Source organism: Coregonus lavaretus (assembly GCF_964263955.1).
Source record: "Coregonus lavaretus genome assembly, chromosome: 20".
NCBI classification, from domain to species: domain Eukaryota; kingdom Metazoa; phylum Chordata; class Actinopteri; order Salmoniformes; family Salmonidae; genus Coregonus; species Coregonus lavaretus.
Genome location: NC_140007.1, coordinates 14,789,135 through 14,808,082, shown reverse-complemented (window position 1 = coordinate 14,808,082; position 18,948 = coordinate 14,789,135). Strand labels below are relative to the sequence as shown.

The 18,948-nt window shown below is 41.2% G+C and overlaps 1 protein-coding gene across 2 annotated transcripts; it reads left to right on the top strand.

Annotated features, from left to right (window-relative positions):
- Nucleotides 1–1,227: 1,227 nt before the first annotated feature.
- Nucleotides 1,228–18,948, top strand: rer1 (retention in endoplasmic reticulum sorting receptor 1). 2 transcript variants are annotated; one of them, XM_084184820.1, is made up of 8 exons: nucleotides 1,228–1,464; nucleotides 8,743–8,828; nucleotides 9,084–9,188; nucleotides 9,803–9,899; nucleotides 10,912–10,990; nucleotides 11,864–11,999; nucleotides 16,372–16,426; nucleotides 18,365–18,948. In XM_084184820.1, the coding sequence occupies exons 2-8, from the start codon at nucleotides 8,748–8,750 to the stop codon at nucleotides 18,373–18,375; spliced, it is 564 nt and encodes a 187-aa protein (XP_084040946.1). In that variant the 5' UTR covers nucleotides 1,228–1,464; nucleotides 8,743–8,747; the 3' UTR covers nucleotides 18,376–18,948. The 2 variants fall into 2 exon arrangements, with proteins under 2 accessions (XP_084040946.1, XP_084040945.1); XM_084184819.1 differs by lacking the exon at nucleotides 18,365–18,948 and having other exon boundaries at nucleotides 16,372–17,055.

Here is an 18,948-nt window from a genome sequence, read left to right as displayed (position 1 = left end):
TATGACAGCAATCCATGCTTTGGTTTAGTTTCCCTGGCACTGTTTCCACATGCTAATGTTTTAGCATTTCTGGCACAAATCTCATTCAACTCATGGGACCGATATTAGCAGTTTTAGCGCATCATATCCAAATCATCTGAAAGTATCTCAAATTGATTGTGAAGCGCCACAAAGTCACTTATACATGAGTATTACTTTAGTGCCTTGTTGCAAACAGGATGCATGTTTTGAAATATTTTTATTCTGTACAGGCTTCCTTCTTTTCACTCTGTCAATTAGGTCAGTATTGTGGAATATCTACAATGCTGTTTTCTCTTATCACAGTCATTAAACGCTGTAACTGTTTTAAAGTCACCATTGGCCTCATGGTGAAATCTCTGAGGGGTTTCTTTCCTCTCCGGCAACTGAGTTAGGAAGGACACCTGTATATTTGTAGCGACTGGGTGTATTGATACACCATCCAGTGTAATTAATAACTTCACCATGCTCAACTAGCTATTCAATGTCTGTTTTATTTTTGTTTTTCTCCCATCTACCAATAGGTGCCCTTCTTTGCGAGGCATTGGAAAACTTCCCTGGTCTTTGTGGTTTAATCTGTGTTTGGAATTCACTGCTCGACTGAAGGACCTTACAGATAATTGTATGTGTGGGGTACAGAGATGAGGTAGTCATTCAAAAATCATGTTAAACACTATTATTGCATAGATAGCGAGTCCATGCAACTTATGTTACTTGTTAAGCAATGTTTTACTCCTGAATTTATTTAGGCTTGCCGTAACAAAGGGGTTGAATACTTTTTGACTCAAAACATTTCAGCTTTTCATTTTTAATTAATGTTTAAACATTTCAAAAAACATAATTCTACTTTGACATAATGGGGTATTGTGTGTAGACCAGTGACACAATATCTCAATTTAATCCATTTAAAATTCAGGATGTAACACAACAAAATGTGGAAAAAGTCAAGGGGTGTGAATACTTTCTGAAGGCATAAAGCTAACAATACTCTGTTATTTGCTGTATGGTATTATTTCTAGAGAGACTTAATAAGTAGGCTATTTAATTAGGGGCATAATCTTAGGCTACAGACATAAAACAGCATATGAGTTGAAAGTAAAGGTGTGACTGGAAAAAAAAGTGCAATCATTATTGTGTAATATATAATTGTAGTTAACCTTTTGCCCTTGTATTTTCAATGAAGGGGGTATGTTTAATTTGCCAGGGGCCAGGCAAAGTGCCCCTAAAACCCCAGTATATCTACCATATAAATACAATCCATTAATCCATAGATTCTATTTCTATGGTATCTATCACGCTGGCCCAGCGTTTTCGAAGCTCTTCTTGTCTTGCCTGCGGTACTTTCGAGCGAGTCCTCGCGGAAGTACTGACGTGTTCACACGTCATTAGCCGGCCAGCACGAGAGGTAGTTAGGTAGAGCCGAGAGTGACACAGCGGCAGAATCAGGTAAGAAAAACCTGTCTTGCAGTATTTTGTCTGTCAGTAGGAGTGTGGACATATGTTCTCGATTTTAAGTGGGATTTAGGGGACCAATACCGAAATAATATTTCAATTGAATTCCTCTCTAAATATGGTAACGAGAGGCTAAATGCCTATGCTACCTAGCTAGCTAGCTAGAAAGATCTCGGTTTCTAACCGGAAGTGAGTTGTCAAATTCACGAAATTACAGCTGGTGGTTGTAGTTCAACTTCCAACTGATTTGTAGCTTTCAAAACAACAAGATTGACACGAAGGACTACACTTTCCATCTTTCTGGTAGCAGGGGTTAACAAGTAACTGTTTGATTCCCGCTGCACCTTATGGGAAGTAGAGTGAAACGATCATTGCTTTACCACACACTGCTAATGAAAGATGGTTGCTTGAAAACTACACAAACCTGAAATGGGTTGTTTGGGGGAAGGATATCACTAATTCGCTAGATAACATTTTTGTAAAGCTAGCTAACTTATTAGCAACACTCACCCTGCTTGCAAGACAGGAAAACATAACATTCAATCCGAAAGTAATAGCTAATATTAACTAACTACAACAATGACCTGATATTTTAGCTAGGTAGTAAAATGTGCGTTATGAATAATCACACTTCAATGCTAAACATATACTGTAGCTAGCTATCCAATCTCACACACTATACATCAGTTATTAGCTAGATGGCTGGCTAGCTAGTTACTGCATTGGCTGGTTAGCTAGTTACTGCATTGGCTGGTTGGCTAGCTCGCTTGCTATTAGCTAGCTTACCAGTACACGATTCAGCGTTGGAGAGCAAATAATAGCTAACTAGCTAGCCATTATGGAAGATACATTTTCTATCCCCGTTCTGTCAGCTATATATATTAAGTATATATATATATATATGGTCATAATATATCAGCTAACGTTAACTTAGTCTCACAATAATTGGACAGCCGTTTGATAGCCAAGTAACAACATATGGCATTTGGCATGAAGGAAAATGAACTGAAAATTAAACTCTTCTTTCGACTTTGGGTGGTAAGTGTTGGGATAGTGGTAGCTAGCTAGGTCAATCGGCCCAGTGCTTCCCAACCGTGGTCCTCGAGTACCCCAAACAGTACACAGTTTTGTTGTAGCCCTTGACAAACACACCTCATTCAACTCATTGAGGGCTTGATGATTAGTTGACAAGTTGAATCAGGTGTGCTTGATACAAAATTGTACTGTAGGGTACTCTAGGACCAGGGTTGGAAAACACTGAATTAGCCTATGTTGATGTAGCCCAACCGACCGCGAGATGGCACCATTATTCCGTTTGTCATCTGCATCGGACTTGGCATTTGAGTCCAGCTGGCTCAGTGAATTAGTGTCTGTCACCCAGCGACCAGCTCGTAAATAAACATTATTAAGTCAGGCTGCAAAGGCATCAGTTTCCTCCTTAACTCGATTTAATTCCCCGCCGGACTAAAAGGAAAAACAGGGAAATATGTGTACCGTCTTAATAAAACGCAATCTTCCACCACCATGCTAGAGAGGCAGGGATTGACATTAAAGCTTCACTATGCAGAAATCGCTCCGCCATTTCCTGGTTACTAAAATTCTAATAGTTTGCCTAATTTCAGTTTGTGACAAGCATGTATAGTGTAGCGAATCATTGTACCATCTAAACCGCTGTGAAATATATTTTCTATAACCTAAAATATTGTATTTACAGCTGTTTGAAGCTAGTGTACAAAACTGAAAGTAAAAGACACAAAAACTAAACGTAAAAACGAGAAGCATAGAAATAGTGCACGTAGGACAGATCTACCCTTCTTACATTTTAGTCATTTAGCAGACGCTCTTATCCAGAGCGACTTACAGTTAGTGAGTGCATACATTTTTCATACTGTTAGACTTGCGTTCAATGAGAATGACATCTATAACTCGGGTAAGTTGAGCAGGCTCAACTTGCCTGACTGCCATACATTTTTGATCACCTGCCCAATGTGGAAACCTCAGAGCAGGTTCAACTTGCGCGACTGCTCAGTTCACTTGCCCCAGGCAATAGGGCAACCCTTAAAGCTGCAATATGTAACTTTTTGGGTGGCCCAACCATATTAACATAGAATTTGGTCGTTTCGCCTTTCCACATAGGGTTCATATTAGTGGCGCAGTGCTAGCTGTGCCACTAAAGATCCTGGTTCGAATCCAGGCTCTGTTGTAGCCGGCCGCGACCGGGAGACCCATGGGGCGGCGCACAATTGGCCCAGCGTCGTCCAGGGTAGGGGAGAGAATGGCCGGCAGGGATGTAGCTCAGTTGGTAGAGCATGGCGTTTGCAACGCCAGGGTTGTGGGTTCGATTCCCACGGGGGGGCAGTATGAAAAATTAAAAATAATGTATGTACTCACTAACTGTAAGTCGCTTTGGATAAGAGCGTCTGCTAAAAATGACTAAAATGTCAAATGTAGTGTGTAGCCCAAACTGTTGGCAGATCGGCTGTACCGACTTCAGACGAGTCCCAAGACACTTGTGGGGGTCGTAGAGCAAAAGTGAGAGTCTCATCTTTCCACAGAGGGGTCATAATAGTTTTTAGGCCAAACCATTCGAACGCTACAGACAATTTTGTGAGATGACCGATTTTTCGGAATGTCTCATGGTCTGACAAACACCGCTCTAGCTCTGTCACCTTTCACTTCAGATGCGGAAGTGCGACATCGCCGGATGTGGTGGATTGAGACACATCCAATGCAAAAAAACGTATCTCTAGCTTAAACTGACAGATTTGTATGGGGATTGTTTTATTATTATGCTAATTTGTTTTCCTAAAATAACGATGCTTGGTGGCTGTTCCGTGTTCGGTTGTGGTGATTTCAAAGATGCTAAATCGAAAGGGGTTACATTCCATAGTTTGGAAAGATGCAAGCAGTGGTTGGTGGCTATTCAAAACTCTAAATACGATGTAAACACACCACAGGACAAATACCAGAATGTCCGTGTATGTAGCAAGCATTTCTCACCAGAGGACGAGAGGGAGAGGGATATGCAGGCCGAATTGATGGGTGCCGATTCATCACGACGACAACGTATTTTGTCCAACTGTTCATTGAACGCTGACAAGACCCTATAATTCAATACAGGCCGACAACACCCTAGCACTTCTAGCCTACCCTTCCAAAGAACATTGCCCCACCAACAAAGCAGGCAAAACAGGATGTCATTGAGAAGCACAAGATGAGGTTCTCAAAGTGAAACATCATTGCCCCTATTATTGTAAACTAAATGTGTATATTATTCTCCGTAAACAAATAAATCCAAACTAGCTTTAATGGCTGTACTAGGCATATCCACTGTGTGAATATGAGCTGTATGACTGAACTTCTATATTATGAGCAATACTGATTAGGGTTGGGAGATATTACAATAGTATCGTCTATCGACGATGATTGACAGCCATCATCTGGTGACGACATCGTGATGTGACAGACGATACCTAACCTATTTCAACGTGACTGGCCTTGCGCAGGAAAGAGAAGAGCAGAGTCAGGCAGTACACAGCAGGACAGTGCATGGGTGTCATTCAGAGTACATTTCCTATATTCCTATTTGCTATAGCCCATTTCAAATAATGTTATATTTACAGAATGCAAGAGCACAATGTAGACATGGCTAAGTTTCTCCAAAGCAGCGCTAAATGTCTGGTCAGAAAATTGAGTTATTTCTCTTTCTCCAATAGTGGATGACTTCTCCCACCGCGCTATTTCATGATCAAACAATTAATATATCTAATGGAGTTCTAAGCTATCTCAGTTTTTGAATAACCTACAAATATGGTAGGCCTAAGGTAATCTTGAGAGAGCGAGAACAAACAATAGCAAGATGGAAAAATCTAATGAGAAATTTGAACAAACCTTACTGTTGAGCAAAGCATTATATGACAGGAATGCTGCATGCATGTGAGGCCAGACAAAAACATCGCCCAACCCTGATACTGATATCTCCACCAACTTCTTGTAAATGAGTAGTGTAAACACAAAACAAAGGGGGTTTAAGTACAACTAAAGCAAATGCATAGCTAAGTGCTTCCTTATTGAGGCTACTCATTTTACTCTAGATGTACTGATCTGATAGTAATTACAACCAATAAAATAAAGACAAAGAATTAATGCAGTTTCCAGATTTTATTGCATATTATTACAGTTAATCCAGCGCATCATCAACCTTGACGAAGCCTCTGTACTGCCCATCAGGAGATCACGAACGCTCCCAACCACACAGGCCGGCGAAACCAGTCTGTTGTTTTTCTGTCGTACCCATTCCAGGAAATAAAATGGTAGGCGTGATATTTTCTGAAAGGGAAAAAAATGAATAATCAGATTTGTTGTTAGGATAGTCTGTATTCTAACATTTGTAAACAACACTGGTAGATGTAGCCAATACGATGGTAAAGTAATCTAACGTTAATTATCAGCTGGGTGGTTCGAGCCCTTAGTGCTGATTGGCTGACAGCCGTGGTATATCAGACCATATACCATGGGTATGCCAAAAAATTACTATTTACTGGTCTAATTTCATTGGTAACCAGTTTATAAAAGCAATAAGGCACCTCAGGGGTTTGTTGTATATGACCAATATACCACAGCTAAGGGCTGTATCCAGGCATGTTGCATCGTGCCTAAGAACAGCCCTTATACGTGGTATATTGGCCATATACCACACCTCCTCTGCCATTATTTCTTAAGACTACCATGACGATTAAAATATGTCGGGAGATTACCATAGTACGCTTGTAGCCTATTAAATGCTACAGGAGACTAATATAGTCTCCTGTGGTCAGATGATGCGGATGCTACGCTACAAAACAGTTTTGCTAGCACAGACTGGAATATGTTCCGGGATTCATCCAATGGCATTGAGGAGTATACCACCTCAGTCACCGGCTTCATCAATAAGTGCATTGACGATGTCGTCCCCACAGTGACCGTACGTACGTACATATCCCAACCAGAAGCCATGGATTACAGGCAACATCCGCACCAAGCTAAAGGCTAGAGCTGCCGCTTTCAAGGAGCGGGACACCAATCCGGACACAAATTCCGCTATGCCCTCAGACGAACCATCAAACAGGTAAAGCGTCAATACAGGACTAAGATTGAATCCTACTACACCGGCTCTGACGCTCGTCGGATGTGGCAAGGCTTGCAAACTATTACGGACTACAAAGGGAAACCCAAGCCGCGAGCTGCTCAGTGACGCGAGCCTACCAGATGGGCTAAATGCCTTTTATGCTCGCTTTGAGGCAAGCAACACTGAAGCATGCATGAGAGCACCAGATGTTCCGGACGACTGTGTGATCACGCTCTCCGTAGCCGATGTGAGCAAGACCTTTTAAACAGGTCAATATTCACATCGACGGGGCTGTAGTGGAGCGGGTCGAGAGTTTCAAGTTCCTCGGTGTCCACATCACCAACAAACTCCGCAATATAACATGATCTATCATGGTCCAAACACACAAAGACAGTCGTGAAGAGGGCACAGGAGACTGAAAAGATTTGGCATGGGTCCCCAGAGCCTCAAGAAGTTCTACAGCTGCACCATTGAGAGCATCCTGACCGGTTGCATCACCGCCTGGTATGGCAACTGCTTGGCATCCGACCGTAAGGCGCTACAGAGGGTAGTGTGTACGGCCCAGCACATCACTGGGGCCAAGCTTCCTGCCATCCAGGACCTATATACTAGGCTGTGTCAGAGGAAGGCCCACATAATTGTCAAAGACTCCAGTCATCCAAGTCATAGACTGTTCTCTCTGCTACCGCAAGGCTAGCGGTACCGGAGCGCCAAGTCTTGGTCCAAAAGGCTCCTTAACAGATTCTACCCCCAAGACATAAGACTGCTGATCAATTAATAAAATGGCCACCCGGACTATTTACATTGACCCCCTGCTGCTACTCGCTGTTTATCTATGCATAGTCACTTTACCCCTACCTACATGTACAAATTTCCTCGACTAACCTGTACCCCCCCCGTATATAGCCTCGTTATTGTTTTTTTGTTCAACTTTTTTCCCCCTTTTAGTTTATTTAGTAAATATTTTCTTAAATCTATTTTTTACTGCATTGTTGGTTAAGGGCTTGTAAGTAAGCATTTCACAGTAAGGTCTATACCTGTTGTATTCAGAGCATGTGACATAATATTTGATTTGATATAGCTGTTATAGATTTTATGGTGGGAGCACATTCAACAGCCAAATATAAAACAATTCAAGTCAGTGTTGCATTGCTTTTTTCTACTTTAGAAACTAGGCTATGTCAATGCGCTAGATCTGGATGTAAACAAACCAGGCTGAACTCGATCTAGTAATGAAAGCAGAACTAACGCTACACAACCGCAATGCACACAACAGCGCTAACGTTATATGAAATAATGCAGATATAAAAATATTAGCTGGCGCAAAACACTTACTCTGCTGTTATCTGTCCTCTTGTCCCCACTGGTTTAGGCTTTCTTCTCCAGTTTATCTTTGGGATTAGTCTCAAGGCTGTTTAACTAGGAATGCCCACTTTTTCAAATTCCCAGCATTTGGGAGCGGGACAAGCCGAGATCAGGAAATCAACCTCACATTAATTACTTGCAGCAAATGGTCCTCTGTAGCTCAATTGGTAGAGCATGACGCCAGGGTAGTGGGTTCGATCCCCGGGACCACCCATACGTAAAAATGTATGCACACATGACTGTAAGTCGCTTTGGATAAAAGCGTCTGCTAAATGGCTTATTATTATTATTATTATTATTATTATTATTATTATTATTAACTAAACTAGCTTTACAAAGCACCGCCAGGCAAGCTCTTTCAAACACAAAGCCTGAGTTAGCAGGGCAAGCTCTTTCAAACACAAAGCCTGAGTTAGCAGGGCAAGCTCTTTCAAACACAAAGCCTGAGTTAGCAGGGCTCTACACTGACCTTTTTTACAAGTGTAAATTTAATAGCACAATGAAAAAGATTTGAGGTAACAAGCCTTTTTTTGTAGTAATGGTGCAAGCATGACGGCATAAATCTGCGCTCCGTGTATTCTCCATGGCACTCAGGGGCTGCGGTACAGTGAAGTAGTCATTGCAACAATTATCATCTGGGTGATTTATTTTACCAATGAGGTGCTCCTAAATTACATTTCTAGGTCGCACAGCAAAATATTTACATGCATATGCGAGTAAAATGGCCGCACTGTAGAGCCCTGGGTGGTGAAGTCTGTTCAAGGAATACCTGTTAACAACCATTTTCTCTCCTTCCACAGACATAATGTCAGAAGGTGACAGTGTTGGTGAATCAATCCATGGGAAACCATCCACAATCGGCAGCTTCTTCACACGGGTTGGACAGGTACTGCTGCCGGGGCCTTTAGTTGGTCTCTCATCAGATGTCAAGAGGAAAGCGAAATAGGCTAAACCAAAGAACGCTGCACCGCTGTTTTGATTAAGATAACCATTGGACCCACTGTCACGGTGGTGCCACGTGGAAAGACTAGAAATTCCACTTCAGATAAGAAGATGTAAAAATACAATGCTTTATCTAATGTTTACAGTTGTTCTCCTGGTAATGGTTGTGCACTGTGTCTCTGGATGGTGTCTTTTCCAGATCTATCAGTCATGGCTAGACAAGTCGACGCCGTTCTCTGTAGGGCGATGGGGAGTCACTCTTTCGCTAACGGCCATCTACATGATCAGAGTGTACATATTACAGGTAGAGCAACACAACTCTCAGCGCTTATCCTGAGCCGCATTCAGGAGAGTGCAGCATACTGAACACTCCACATAGAAATGCTATGAGCAGAGCTGACATGATTCCTTTCTCCACATGTCAAAAAGGCATGTCTGTTCTGCACAATATATTTCTATCTGAACGTTCCACATCATTGTACCCTACTGAATACGCACCGGACGTCCTTAAAGGTGGCCTCAGCAATGTGACATCATCATACACAGTTGGACAACTTTCTCCTTACAGGCGTAAACAGTAAAAGTAAAATCTGCCAAGATGTGGGCATGCCTTAGGCGAGAGAGCACATTTGGAAGAGCCTGTAAGTGGCTTGTCAGATTTGAATTCTGTTTATGACTATGATCATGTTATATTGCGGAGTCTAACCGTTAAGACATTTTGAGGGCATTTAACTGTGTGAAGGTGTACTGTTTTCTTCTAGACTGGTATTGCTCCAGATATTATCACCTCAGTCAGTGATGCATTTGTGAATTGAATTGCAGAATATACATTTTTACGCTTATTTAATTTACAGTTTGCAGGTTGAATGTATGACATTCAAATCAACCTTAATATGAGGTTTTCTCTGCTCCCTCCAGGGTTGGTATATTGTAACATATGCTCTGGGAATCTACCATCTTAACCTGTTCATCGCTTTTCTATCACCAAAAGTGGATCCATCAATGCTTGACGAAGGCAAGTTAGAGTTCACTACACCACACGACATTCCATTGGTTGAGGTCATGTTCGAGATGTTTACTTTTCCTACATAAAACGATGTACAGGAGTGTCTTCTAGCGCTCACCCTTCACTAAGACACAATCAAAGATATCTTGGTGTACAGACTCCATGGTGCAGCTAGAGAGTATGTTTACAAAAGCATTGACTAGGGATGCATCTTTTGGCTTTCAAGCCAACTCGATAACGCATCTTTATACACTGGCGTATACAATTCAAAAAAGATACCTTATAGTTTGGGACGATTCAATACTATACAGTTCAATGCAATTAGATTTTTATTTGCAGTCTGGATCATTTTTCATCCTTATTATGACTAGACAAAGATTATATAAAAACGTAATTTTCAAATTACCAATCATTTCTGAAAACAGCCTATAGCCCAATGGCAAACTCTAAAATTAGATCCCAAAATTCAGAAAGACATGCATGTTTGGTACAGTTCAGTGTACCTACATGCAGTATTGTGGATAATGATTGGTTGGTTTACCTTGCCCTTGGGAAGGGGGATACCTAGTCAATTGTACAACTGACATGTGTCCTCCGCATTTAACCCCTTGTCACGCCTACTCATTTAAAATGGGGGATGCACTGGTTAAGGGGTCTATTTGATGTGTGTTAATTACTCACATTGCTGCTGCAAGGTGTGAATTTCTTTACTGATAGGATTTGGACTGAATTGGGTGGGGGGTGTCGTCTCATACCAGTTTTCAGAATGTATCGGTGAATCGTTAAACACTCTGTACACTAGAGAAATAAGTTATTGCCAATGTGGTGAGCGTAACAAACACAGGGTTCTCTTTGAAAGCTCTTTGGTTGCTATGTAAATACTATTTTAACCATCAGGTTACGATTTAAACAAATTTTAGTATTCTTATCGGGATGCTGTTGGGATCAGTTTTGTAACTCTGTAGTCACACGTGACCACTGATCCTTGTTGTAACCTTGCTCCTCCTCCATACACCTGTAGATGAGGGTCCGGCGCTCCCAACCAAGCAGAACGAGGAGTTCCGCCCATTCATCAGGAGGTTGCCCGAATTCAAATTCTGGTGAGAGCCCCCAATCACTGTCATCTACCCAGCCTGGCCTTTCACTGACTAGGTTGAGCCACAGGCTTGTGCATGCATCATTTGTGTCTCCTTGTCCTGATATCCTACCACAGTGTCCTGTTTGAATATTCTTTCATCAATCATTCACCAATGGTTATGAAATGGGTTTTTTGACCATTTGCATGAAAATTCATTTTGTGGGGTCAGCAACTTACACAAAATCAATTACATTTAAATAATATAATTACATTATAATAAAAAACATGACAATAAAATGGAAAGTGAGAACACATTCACATAGTAGTACACTGTGACATGTACAATACTGTCCGGCCATGTATGTGCGTTGTTGTATGTCCAACTATAGCCTGGTTCACAGAAAATAAGCTCCTGCACACTGCCCTTGCAAAGTATCACTCCTTTATTCTGTTCACTAAGTAGCTCGCTCACACGCCAATGTGAAGATGTTCTTGGCCTGTGAAAGTATACTTCCAAAAGGATGCTCCACTAGGATGGCTATATGTGGATATAACGTATATTGGTGGCACGACTAATATGTTGTTGCCCATACCTATGATGATAGGAAAAAGAAACCTCTGGTGGTTAGCTTTGTGGTTTCCTTCTGGGCCCGTATTCATAAAGAGTCTGACTATGAGTGCTGATCTAGGATCGGTTTTGCATTTTAGAGCATAATTATATGCAACGACGGGACCTGATCCTAGATCATTTGTGAAGCTTTGTGAATATGGGTGCTGTTTTTTATTTTGACAACTTTTTATGGCCATGAGTGTGAAATTACAACTACTATCATTTTCCAACTACTACACATCCTTATTATATGTTTTTTTTGTGTGTTTCTTTTTTTGTCTGCAGGCATTCGGCAACGAAAGGCATCGTCATCGCCATGATTTGCACATTCTTCGAAGCCTTCAATGTGCCAGTGTTCTGGCCCATACTCGTAATGTACTTCATCATGCTTTTCTGCATCACCATGAAGAGGCAGATCAAGGTATGGGAAACCCAGTGACACTGCTGCTGACTCTGCATGATAGTCGCTTCAGACGCGTCATAGCTAGATGTACAGTCGCTAGTGAAAGTCTACACACCCCTTGCACAGTCAGTCATCACATTATCACATTTTGCTGCCTTAAAATTAAATCTAAAAAGGGAATAAGTTGTTTCTTTTTCCTACTGATCTACACAACCTACTCCACATTTTCAAAGTAAAGACAAATTATAGAATATTTTCTTTATTAATATTTTAAAAAGAAAACGAAGATGTCTTGATTGCATATGTCTTCACACCCCAGAGTTGATACTTGGTGGAAGCACCTTTGGCAACAGATGTGAATAATTTTGAATAAGATTCTACCAACGTTGTACAACTCTTAGGGCAACATTTATCCATTGTTTTGGTCATAATTGTGTAGCCCTTTACATTCGTACGTGAATGGTTGTGTCCTCACCTTTTGGTCTAATAATTTTCCCATACTCTCCAAACTGTTCCCTTTACATTGCAACCATGCTTATGCATTTCATATTTCTTCTGTAGGAAACATTTCAATTTAGCCCTATTCATAGAGGCCAATTCCCACGAGTGTAAACGATTAAGCTTAGTACATTTGGTTAAGAATCATTGATGAACAGCAATATTTAAACCTTGTCTCTGATTTTTAAGCTAATTTACGTCAGGACTGAGACTGGACCCCTCAGGAAATTCAATTGATTGGACATGATTTGGAAAGGCACACACCTGTCTATATAAGGTCCCACAGTTGACAGTGCATGTCAGAGCAAAAACCAAGCCATGAGGTCGAAGGGATTTTCCGTAGAGCTCCGAGACAGGATTGTGTCGAGGCAGTGATCTGGGGAAGGGTACCAAAAAATGTCTGCAGCATTGAAGGTCCTCAAGAACACAGTGGCCTCCATCATTCTTAAATGGAAGTTTGGAACCACCAAGACTCTTCCTAGAGCTGGCCGCCCGGCCAAACTGAGCAATCGGAGGAGAAGGGCCTTGGTCAGGGAGGTGACCAAGAACCCGATGGTCACTCTGACAGAGCTCTAGAGTTCCTCCGTGGAGATGGGAGAACCTTCCAGAACAACAATTATCTCTGCAGCACTCCATCAATCAGACCTTTATGGTAGAGTGGCCAGAGGGAAGCCACTCCTCAGTAAAAGGCACATGACAGCCCACTTGGAGTTTGCCAAAAGGCACCTAAAGACTCTCAAACCAACAGAAACAGTATGAAAAAAAAAAAAATTATGCACTCACTAACTGTAAGTCGCTCTGGATAAGAGCGTCTGCTAAATGACTAAAATGTAATCAAGACTCTCCGGTCTGATGAAACCAAGATTGAACTCTTTAGCCTGAATGCCAAGCGTCACGTCTGGAGGAAACCTGGCACCATCTTTACGGTGAAGCATGGTGATGGCAGCATCATGCTGTGGGGATGTTTTTCAGCGGCTTGGACTGGGAGACTAGTCAGGATCGAGGGGAAAATTGAATGGAGCAAAGTACAGAGAGATCCTTGATGAAAACCTGCTCCAGAGCGCTCAGGACCTCAGACTTGGGTGAAGGGTAATCTTTCAACTGGACATCAACCCTAAGCACACAGCCAAGACAACGCAGGAGTGGCTTCGGGTCAAGTCTCTGAATGTCTTTGAGTGGCCCAGCCAGAGGCCGGAATTGAACCCGATCTAACATCTCTGGAGAGACCTGAAAATAGCTGTGCTGCGACGCTCCCCATCCAACCTGACAGAGATTGAGAAGAATGGGAGAAACACCCCAAATACAGGGTCTGAATACTTATGTAAAATGTGATATTTCGTTTTATTTTTTATAAATTTGCAACAATTTCTAAACCTGTTTTTGCTTTGTCATTATGGGATATTGTGTCTAGATTGATGGGGGAAAAAAACAATTTTATCCATTTTAGAATAAGGCTCTAAAGTCAAGGGGTCTGAATACTTTCCAAATGCACTGTATATACAAACTATATACACACTCACTCACACAAACTACATTGATACTCCCACACAAAACCCACACACATTCACATACACTACATACGAACACTTTACCCTGCCTTCATGTAAACTCAGCAAAAAAAGAAACGTCCCTTTTTCAGGACCCTGTCTTTCAAAGATAATTTGTAAAAATCCAAATAACTTCACAGATCTTCATTGTAAAGGGTTTAAACACTGTTTCCCATGCTTGTTCAATGAACCATAAACCATTAATAAACATGCACCTGTGGAATGGTCGTTAAGACACTAACAGCTTACAGACGGTAGGCAATTAAGGTCACAGTTATGAAAACTTAGGACACTAAAGACGCCTTTCTACTGACTCTGAAAAACACAAAAATAAAGATGCCTAGAGTCCCTGCTCATCTGCGTGAATGTGCCTTAGGCATACTGCAAGGAGGCATGAGGACTGCAGATGTGACCAGGGCAATAAATTGCAATGTCCATACTGTGAGACGCCTAAGACAGCGCTACAGGGAGACAGGACGGACAGCTGATCGTCCTTGTAACAACACCTGCACAGGATCGGTACATCTGAACATCACACCTGCGGGACAGGTACAGGATGGCAACAACAACTGCCCGAGTTACAACAGGAACGCACAATCCCTCCAGCAGTGCTCAGACTGTCCGCAATAGGCTGAGAGAGGCTGGACTGAGGGCTTGTAGGCCTGTTGTAAGGCAGGTCCTCACCAGACATCACCGGCAACAACGTCGCCAATGGGCACAAACCCGCCGTCGCTGGACCAGACAGGACTGGCAAAAAGTGCTCTTCACTGACGAGTCACGGTTTTGTCTCACCAGGGGAGATGGTCGGATTCGCGTTTATCGTCGAAGGAATGAGCGTTACACCGAGGCCTGTACTCTGGAGCGGGATCGATTTGGAGGTGGAGGGTCCGTCATGGTCTGGGGCGGTGTGTCACAGCATCATCGGACTGAGCTTGTTGTCATTGCAGGCAATCTCAACGCTGTGCGTTACAGGGAAGACATCCTCCTCCCTCATGTGGTACCCTTCCTGCAGGCGCATCCTGATATGACCGTCCAGCATGACAATGCCACCAGCCATACTGCTTGTTCTGTGCGTGATTTCCTGCAAGACAGGAATGTCAGTGTTCTGCCATGGCCAGAGAAGAGCCCGGATCTCAATCCCATTGAGCACGTCTGGAACCTGTTGGATCGGAGGGTGAGGGCTAGGGCCATTCCCCCCAGAAATGTCCGGGAACTTGCAGGTGCCTTGGTGGAAGAGTGGGGTAACGTCTCACAGCAAGAACTGGCAAATCTGGTGCAGTCCATGAGGAAGAGATGCACTTCAGTACTTAATGCAGCTGGTGGCCACACCAGATACTGACTGTTACTTTTGATTTTGACCCCCCCCCCCTTTGTTCAGGGACACATTATTCAATTTCTGTTAGTCACATGTCTGTGGAATTTGTTCAGTTTATGTCTCAGTTGTTGTTATGTTCATACAAATATTTACTCATGTTAAGTTTGCTGAAAATAAACGCAGTTGACAGTGATCTGGTACTGGTACTCCCTGTATATTGGTCCATTCTTGTGCATTTTATTTTATTCTTGTTACTATTTTATTTATATTTTTAAACTCTGCATTGTTGGGAAGGGCTCGTGACAAGCATTTCATGGTAAAGTCTATACCAGTTGTATTCGGCGCATGTGACATAAAATTTGATTTGATTTTAATTGTCCCGCTTACAAATTAAACTCTATCCCAGGATTAGTTTTCAGACGACTGAGGCGTGTTTTCCTTAAACTTTTGAGAAACATACACATGACATGGTGCTGCCGCCACATTACTTGAAAATACCAAATTTACTGAGCTTGAGCAATTTTGACAAAAACAATGGATATATACACTGTGTACAAAACATTAAGAACATCTTCCTAAAATGTAGTTTTAACAAGTGACATCTATAAGGGATCATAGTTTTCACCTGCTCAGTCTGTCATGGAAAGAGCAGGGGTTCCTAATGTTTTGTACAGTCAGTGTATGTTGCCCTAAGAGTTGTGCAAAGTTGATAAAATCTTATTCCACATTATTCACAGCTGTAATGGCTGCCAAATATGTATTCCACCAAGTCTTAACTCTGGGGTGTGAAGACTCACACAATCAAGACATCTTTGTTATTTTTTATTAATTTGGAACTTTTTCTATAATTTTTCTTTCACTTTCAGAATGTGTAGGTTGTGTACATCGGTAGGGGAAAAATCACATTAATAGTAATACATTTTTACATTTTAATTGTAAAGCAGCAAAATGTGAACTGTGCTGTGACTTTCACTGTTACTTTCTTTGTGAATTACTTTGTGGCTAACTCTGTCTTTTCTCCTACCTCCAGCATATGGTCAAGTACAGATACCTACCCTTCACGCACGGGAAGAGGACTTACAGAGGCAAGGAAGACACAGGGAAACCTTTTGCTAGTTAAAATCAAACCCTCCCCCCCCACCCCCCCTACCCCCCCATTCGAAAATTAAAAGTTATGGAAAAAGAGTATATGGTGGGAACAGGGGTCAGTGATTGTCTGTGAGGGGATAAAAAAAAAAAAGAGAAACTGAAAAGAGTTTTGATCCAAAATGGTGACCGTGATGGATGTTATTAGTGCTGAGGATTGCTGTAGTCACAAGAGAACACTCTGCCTTTGGTTATTATGGGGATATGAGTTGGCGAGCCATCTCGCAGCCGCGGGATAACATTGTCTTTGGTCAGTGGATGAAACGCAATGTCGCCCTTTGCCTTGTAACCCCATGGGGTAAGTATAAACTCTGCTAGAGGGGGCGGCACTGGACGAATTTCAGTAGAAATTTCAGTTGTGGATTCTTAACGACTATCCCTTTCCAACTGCTGTGCTCTGCTCTGTCTCCAAGCAAAGTAACATTTTGCCAACTACTTTTGATTTGAAGACTTGGTACCTACTCGTTTATGACATGTAATTATGAGAAGTCCTTAGGATTAGAATGAAATAACGATAAGATGTAAAATTTTGAAATTGAAGTAAATATGAAATATTTAAATTGATGAATGATGTGTCTCTGTGATCAAGTGTGTTTTTGCACCGGCTTGAAAGGTCCCCCCCCCCCACCAACCTACATTTGTCCACTGTATTTTAATGCAGTTCATTTTTAATGACTGGTTATGCTTCACTTGAACAAGGATTCACTAGCTACATACTACATAGTTACTATCATACTGTAACTATACGGAACCATAATCCAACCATCTCTTTATGGCAAAAGCAGTGATTTATGTATAGGAGGTTGGCTAGATAAGTCAGCTAAGAGTGCAAATCACTGCATGGCCAGGACAGAGTTGGTGTACTCTCCAGAGAATAAACCATCATGGAGGATTATGAAATGTTTCATGTCATGTTTTTTAATGTACAGTGAGGTTAAAGAATGCCTCGTTCAAGTTAAGTGTTGCTGATTTATTAAAATGTGTTCTTGTTTAGCTCTACGTAGCCATATCCCTTTGTGTTTAGTCCATCTGCTTTCCCATCATGTCGAAAGACGCTTTGCTTGTACAGTTGAAGAGAAATATAATACTGTGTCATTCAGCACTCCTGGAAACTAAATGATAGAGATTACTTTATGGAGGTGGCATCTAGCTATGGACGAGCCAATCAAGTTAAACCTCAGATTTTTGCTATGCACCCCCTGTGAATATAATTTAAATTCTTAATTTTTTGGGGTTTAGATTTCTTAAAGTAACTGTCCAGTGTTTCCAGATTTCTATGAAATATGACCTGTAATTAATTACAATAGGAATGAAATAGTTTTCCTTCCAACATTTTTTTTATTTAGTATGTAAAACAGCTACTTTTCTGTGTTTGTAATGGTGTGGGCGTATACCGGTCATAAAAAACATTAAAGTAAACCGCTGATTGGCCAGCTCATCCTCAGGTGGATGACAACATCCTCCATGAGGAAATGGCTAATATTTTTTTTTTAAGGTGTGAATGACAAGTATGAGGTGGGGTTTTTGAAGTGTTCAAAAAAAAATTCTCCAATTTATGCTTTGGCAACAAATACGAGTATAGGATGAGTCAACATTATTTGTGTAAGAGTTAACAGAAAAGTTTGATTTTCTCTGGACAGTTACTTTAAAATGTACTTTATAGTATCATATCTGTGTTTATAATTATTATTTCCTTCCAAAAAAGGTTACCCCCTGAAATAACCTATACACTAAGACCAACTTTTTAGAAACGGGTCCATTACATGCAAATATAGTAGCCTTGATACACTCACATTCTGTGTTTTACTTTAGACAAATATGTGGTAATAGTCTAATCATTCCAAACAAAAATATTTTCTCTTTCTCTTCTTTTGCAGAGGAAACATAAGAAAATTGAGATTGAGAGCTTTTAATGTAACAAATGGATGAAGGGGGTTGTGAACACATTTTTTTGGCCCCCATCACTCACATTTTTGGCCATTTTTATCAGTATGCCAGCCGGGTATCTTATGAAAAGTGTGCAGTAGTATTTTTGGTAACCAGAGAGACATTTTGGAAGACCTTTGATCAGCACTGTAGAGAAGGATCAGAACATTTTTTTCCTGTCAAAGTACATCATTTTTCCAAGGGTTGTCTTGCGGATTTATATATAATGTAAAGATAAAATTCATTTAGAGATTATTTTGAACATGTTATTTTTTTCTTCAAACATAATAGCCTACTATTTCCAAGTGTTCAATTCATCGTATGCCATTAAAAAAAAATGAATGAAAACAAAACTGGTGAAATTGGATTCTAGATTTATAAACTGTTTCTCAAGAAAGAGATGGCATGTTCTTATTTTTTCTTGTGCAGCAATTATAAACAAAACTTGATTTTAATAACTTTAAGTGTAATTTTTTTCACTCCAAATGCTATTAAAGAAACTGTCCCTTCTAATGAGGTGTGGCTGTTTCTGCTT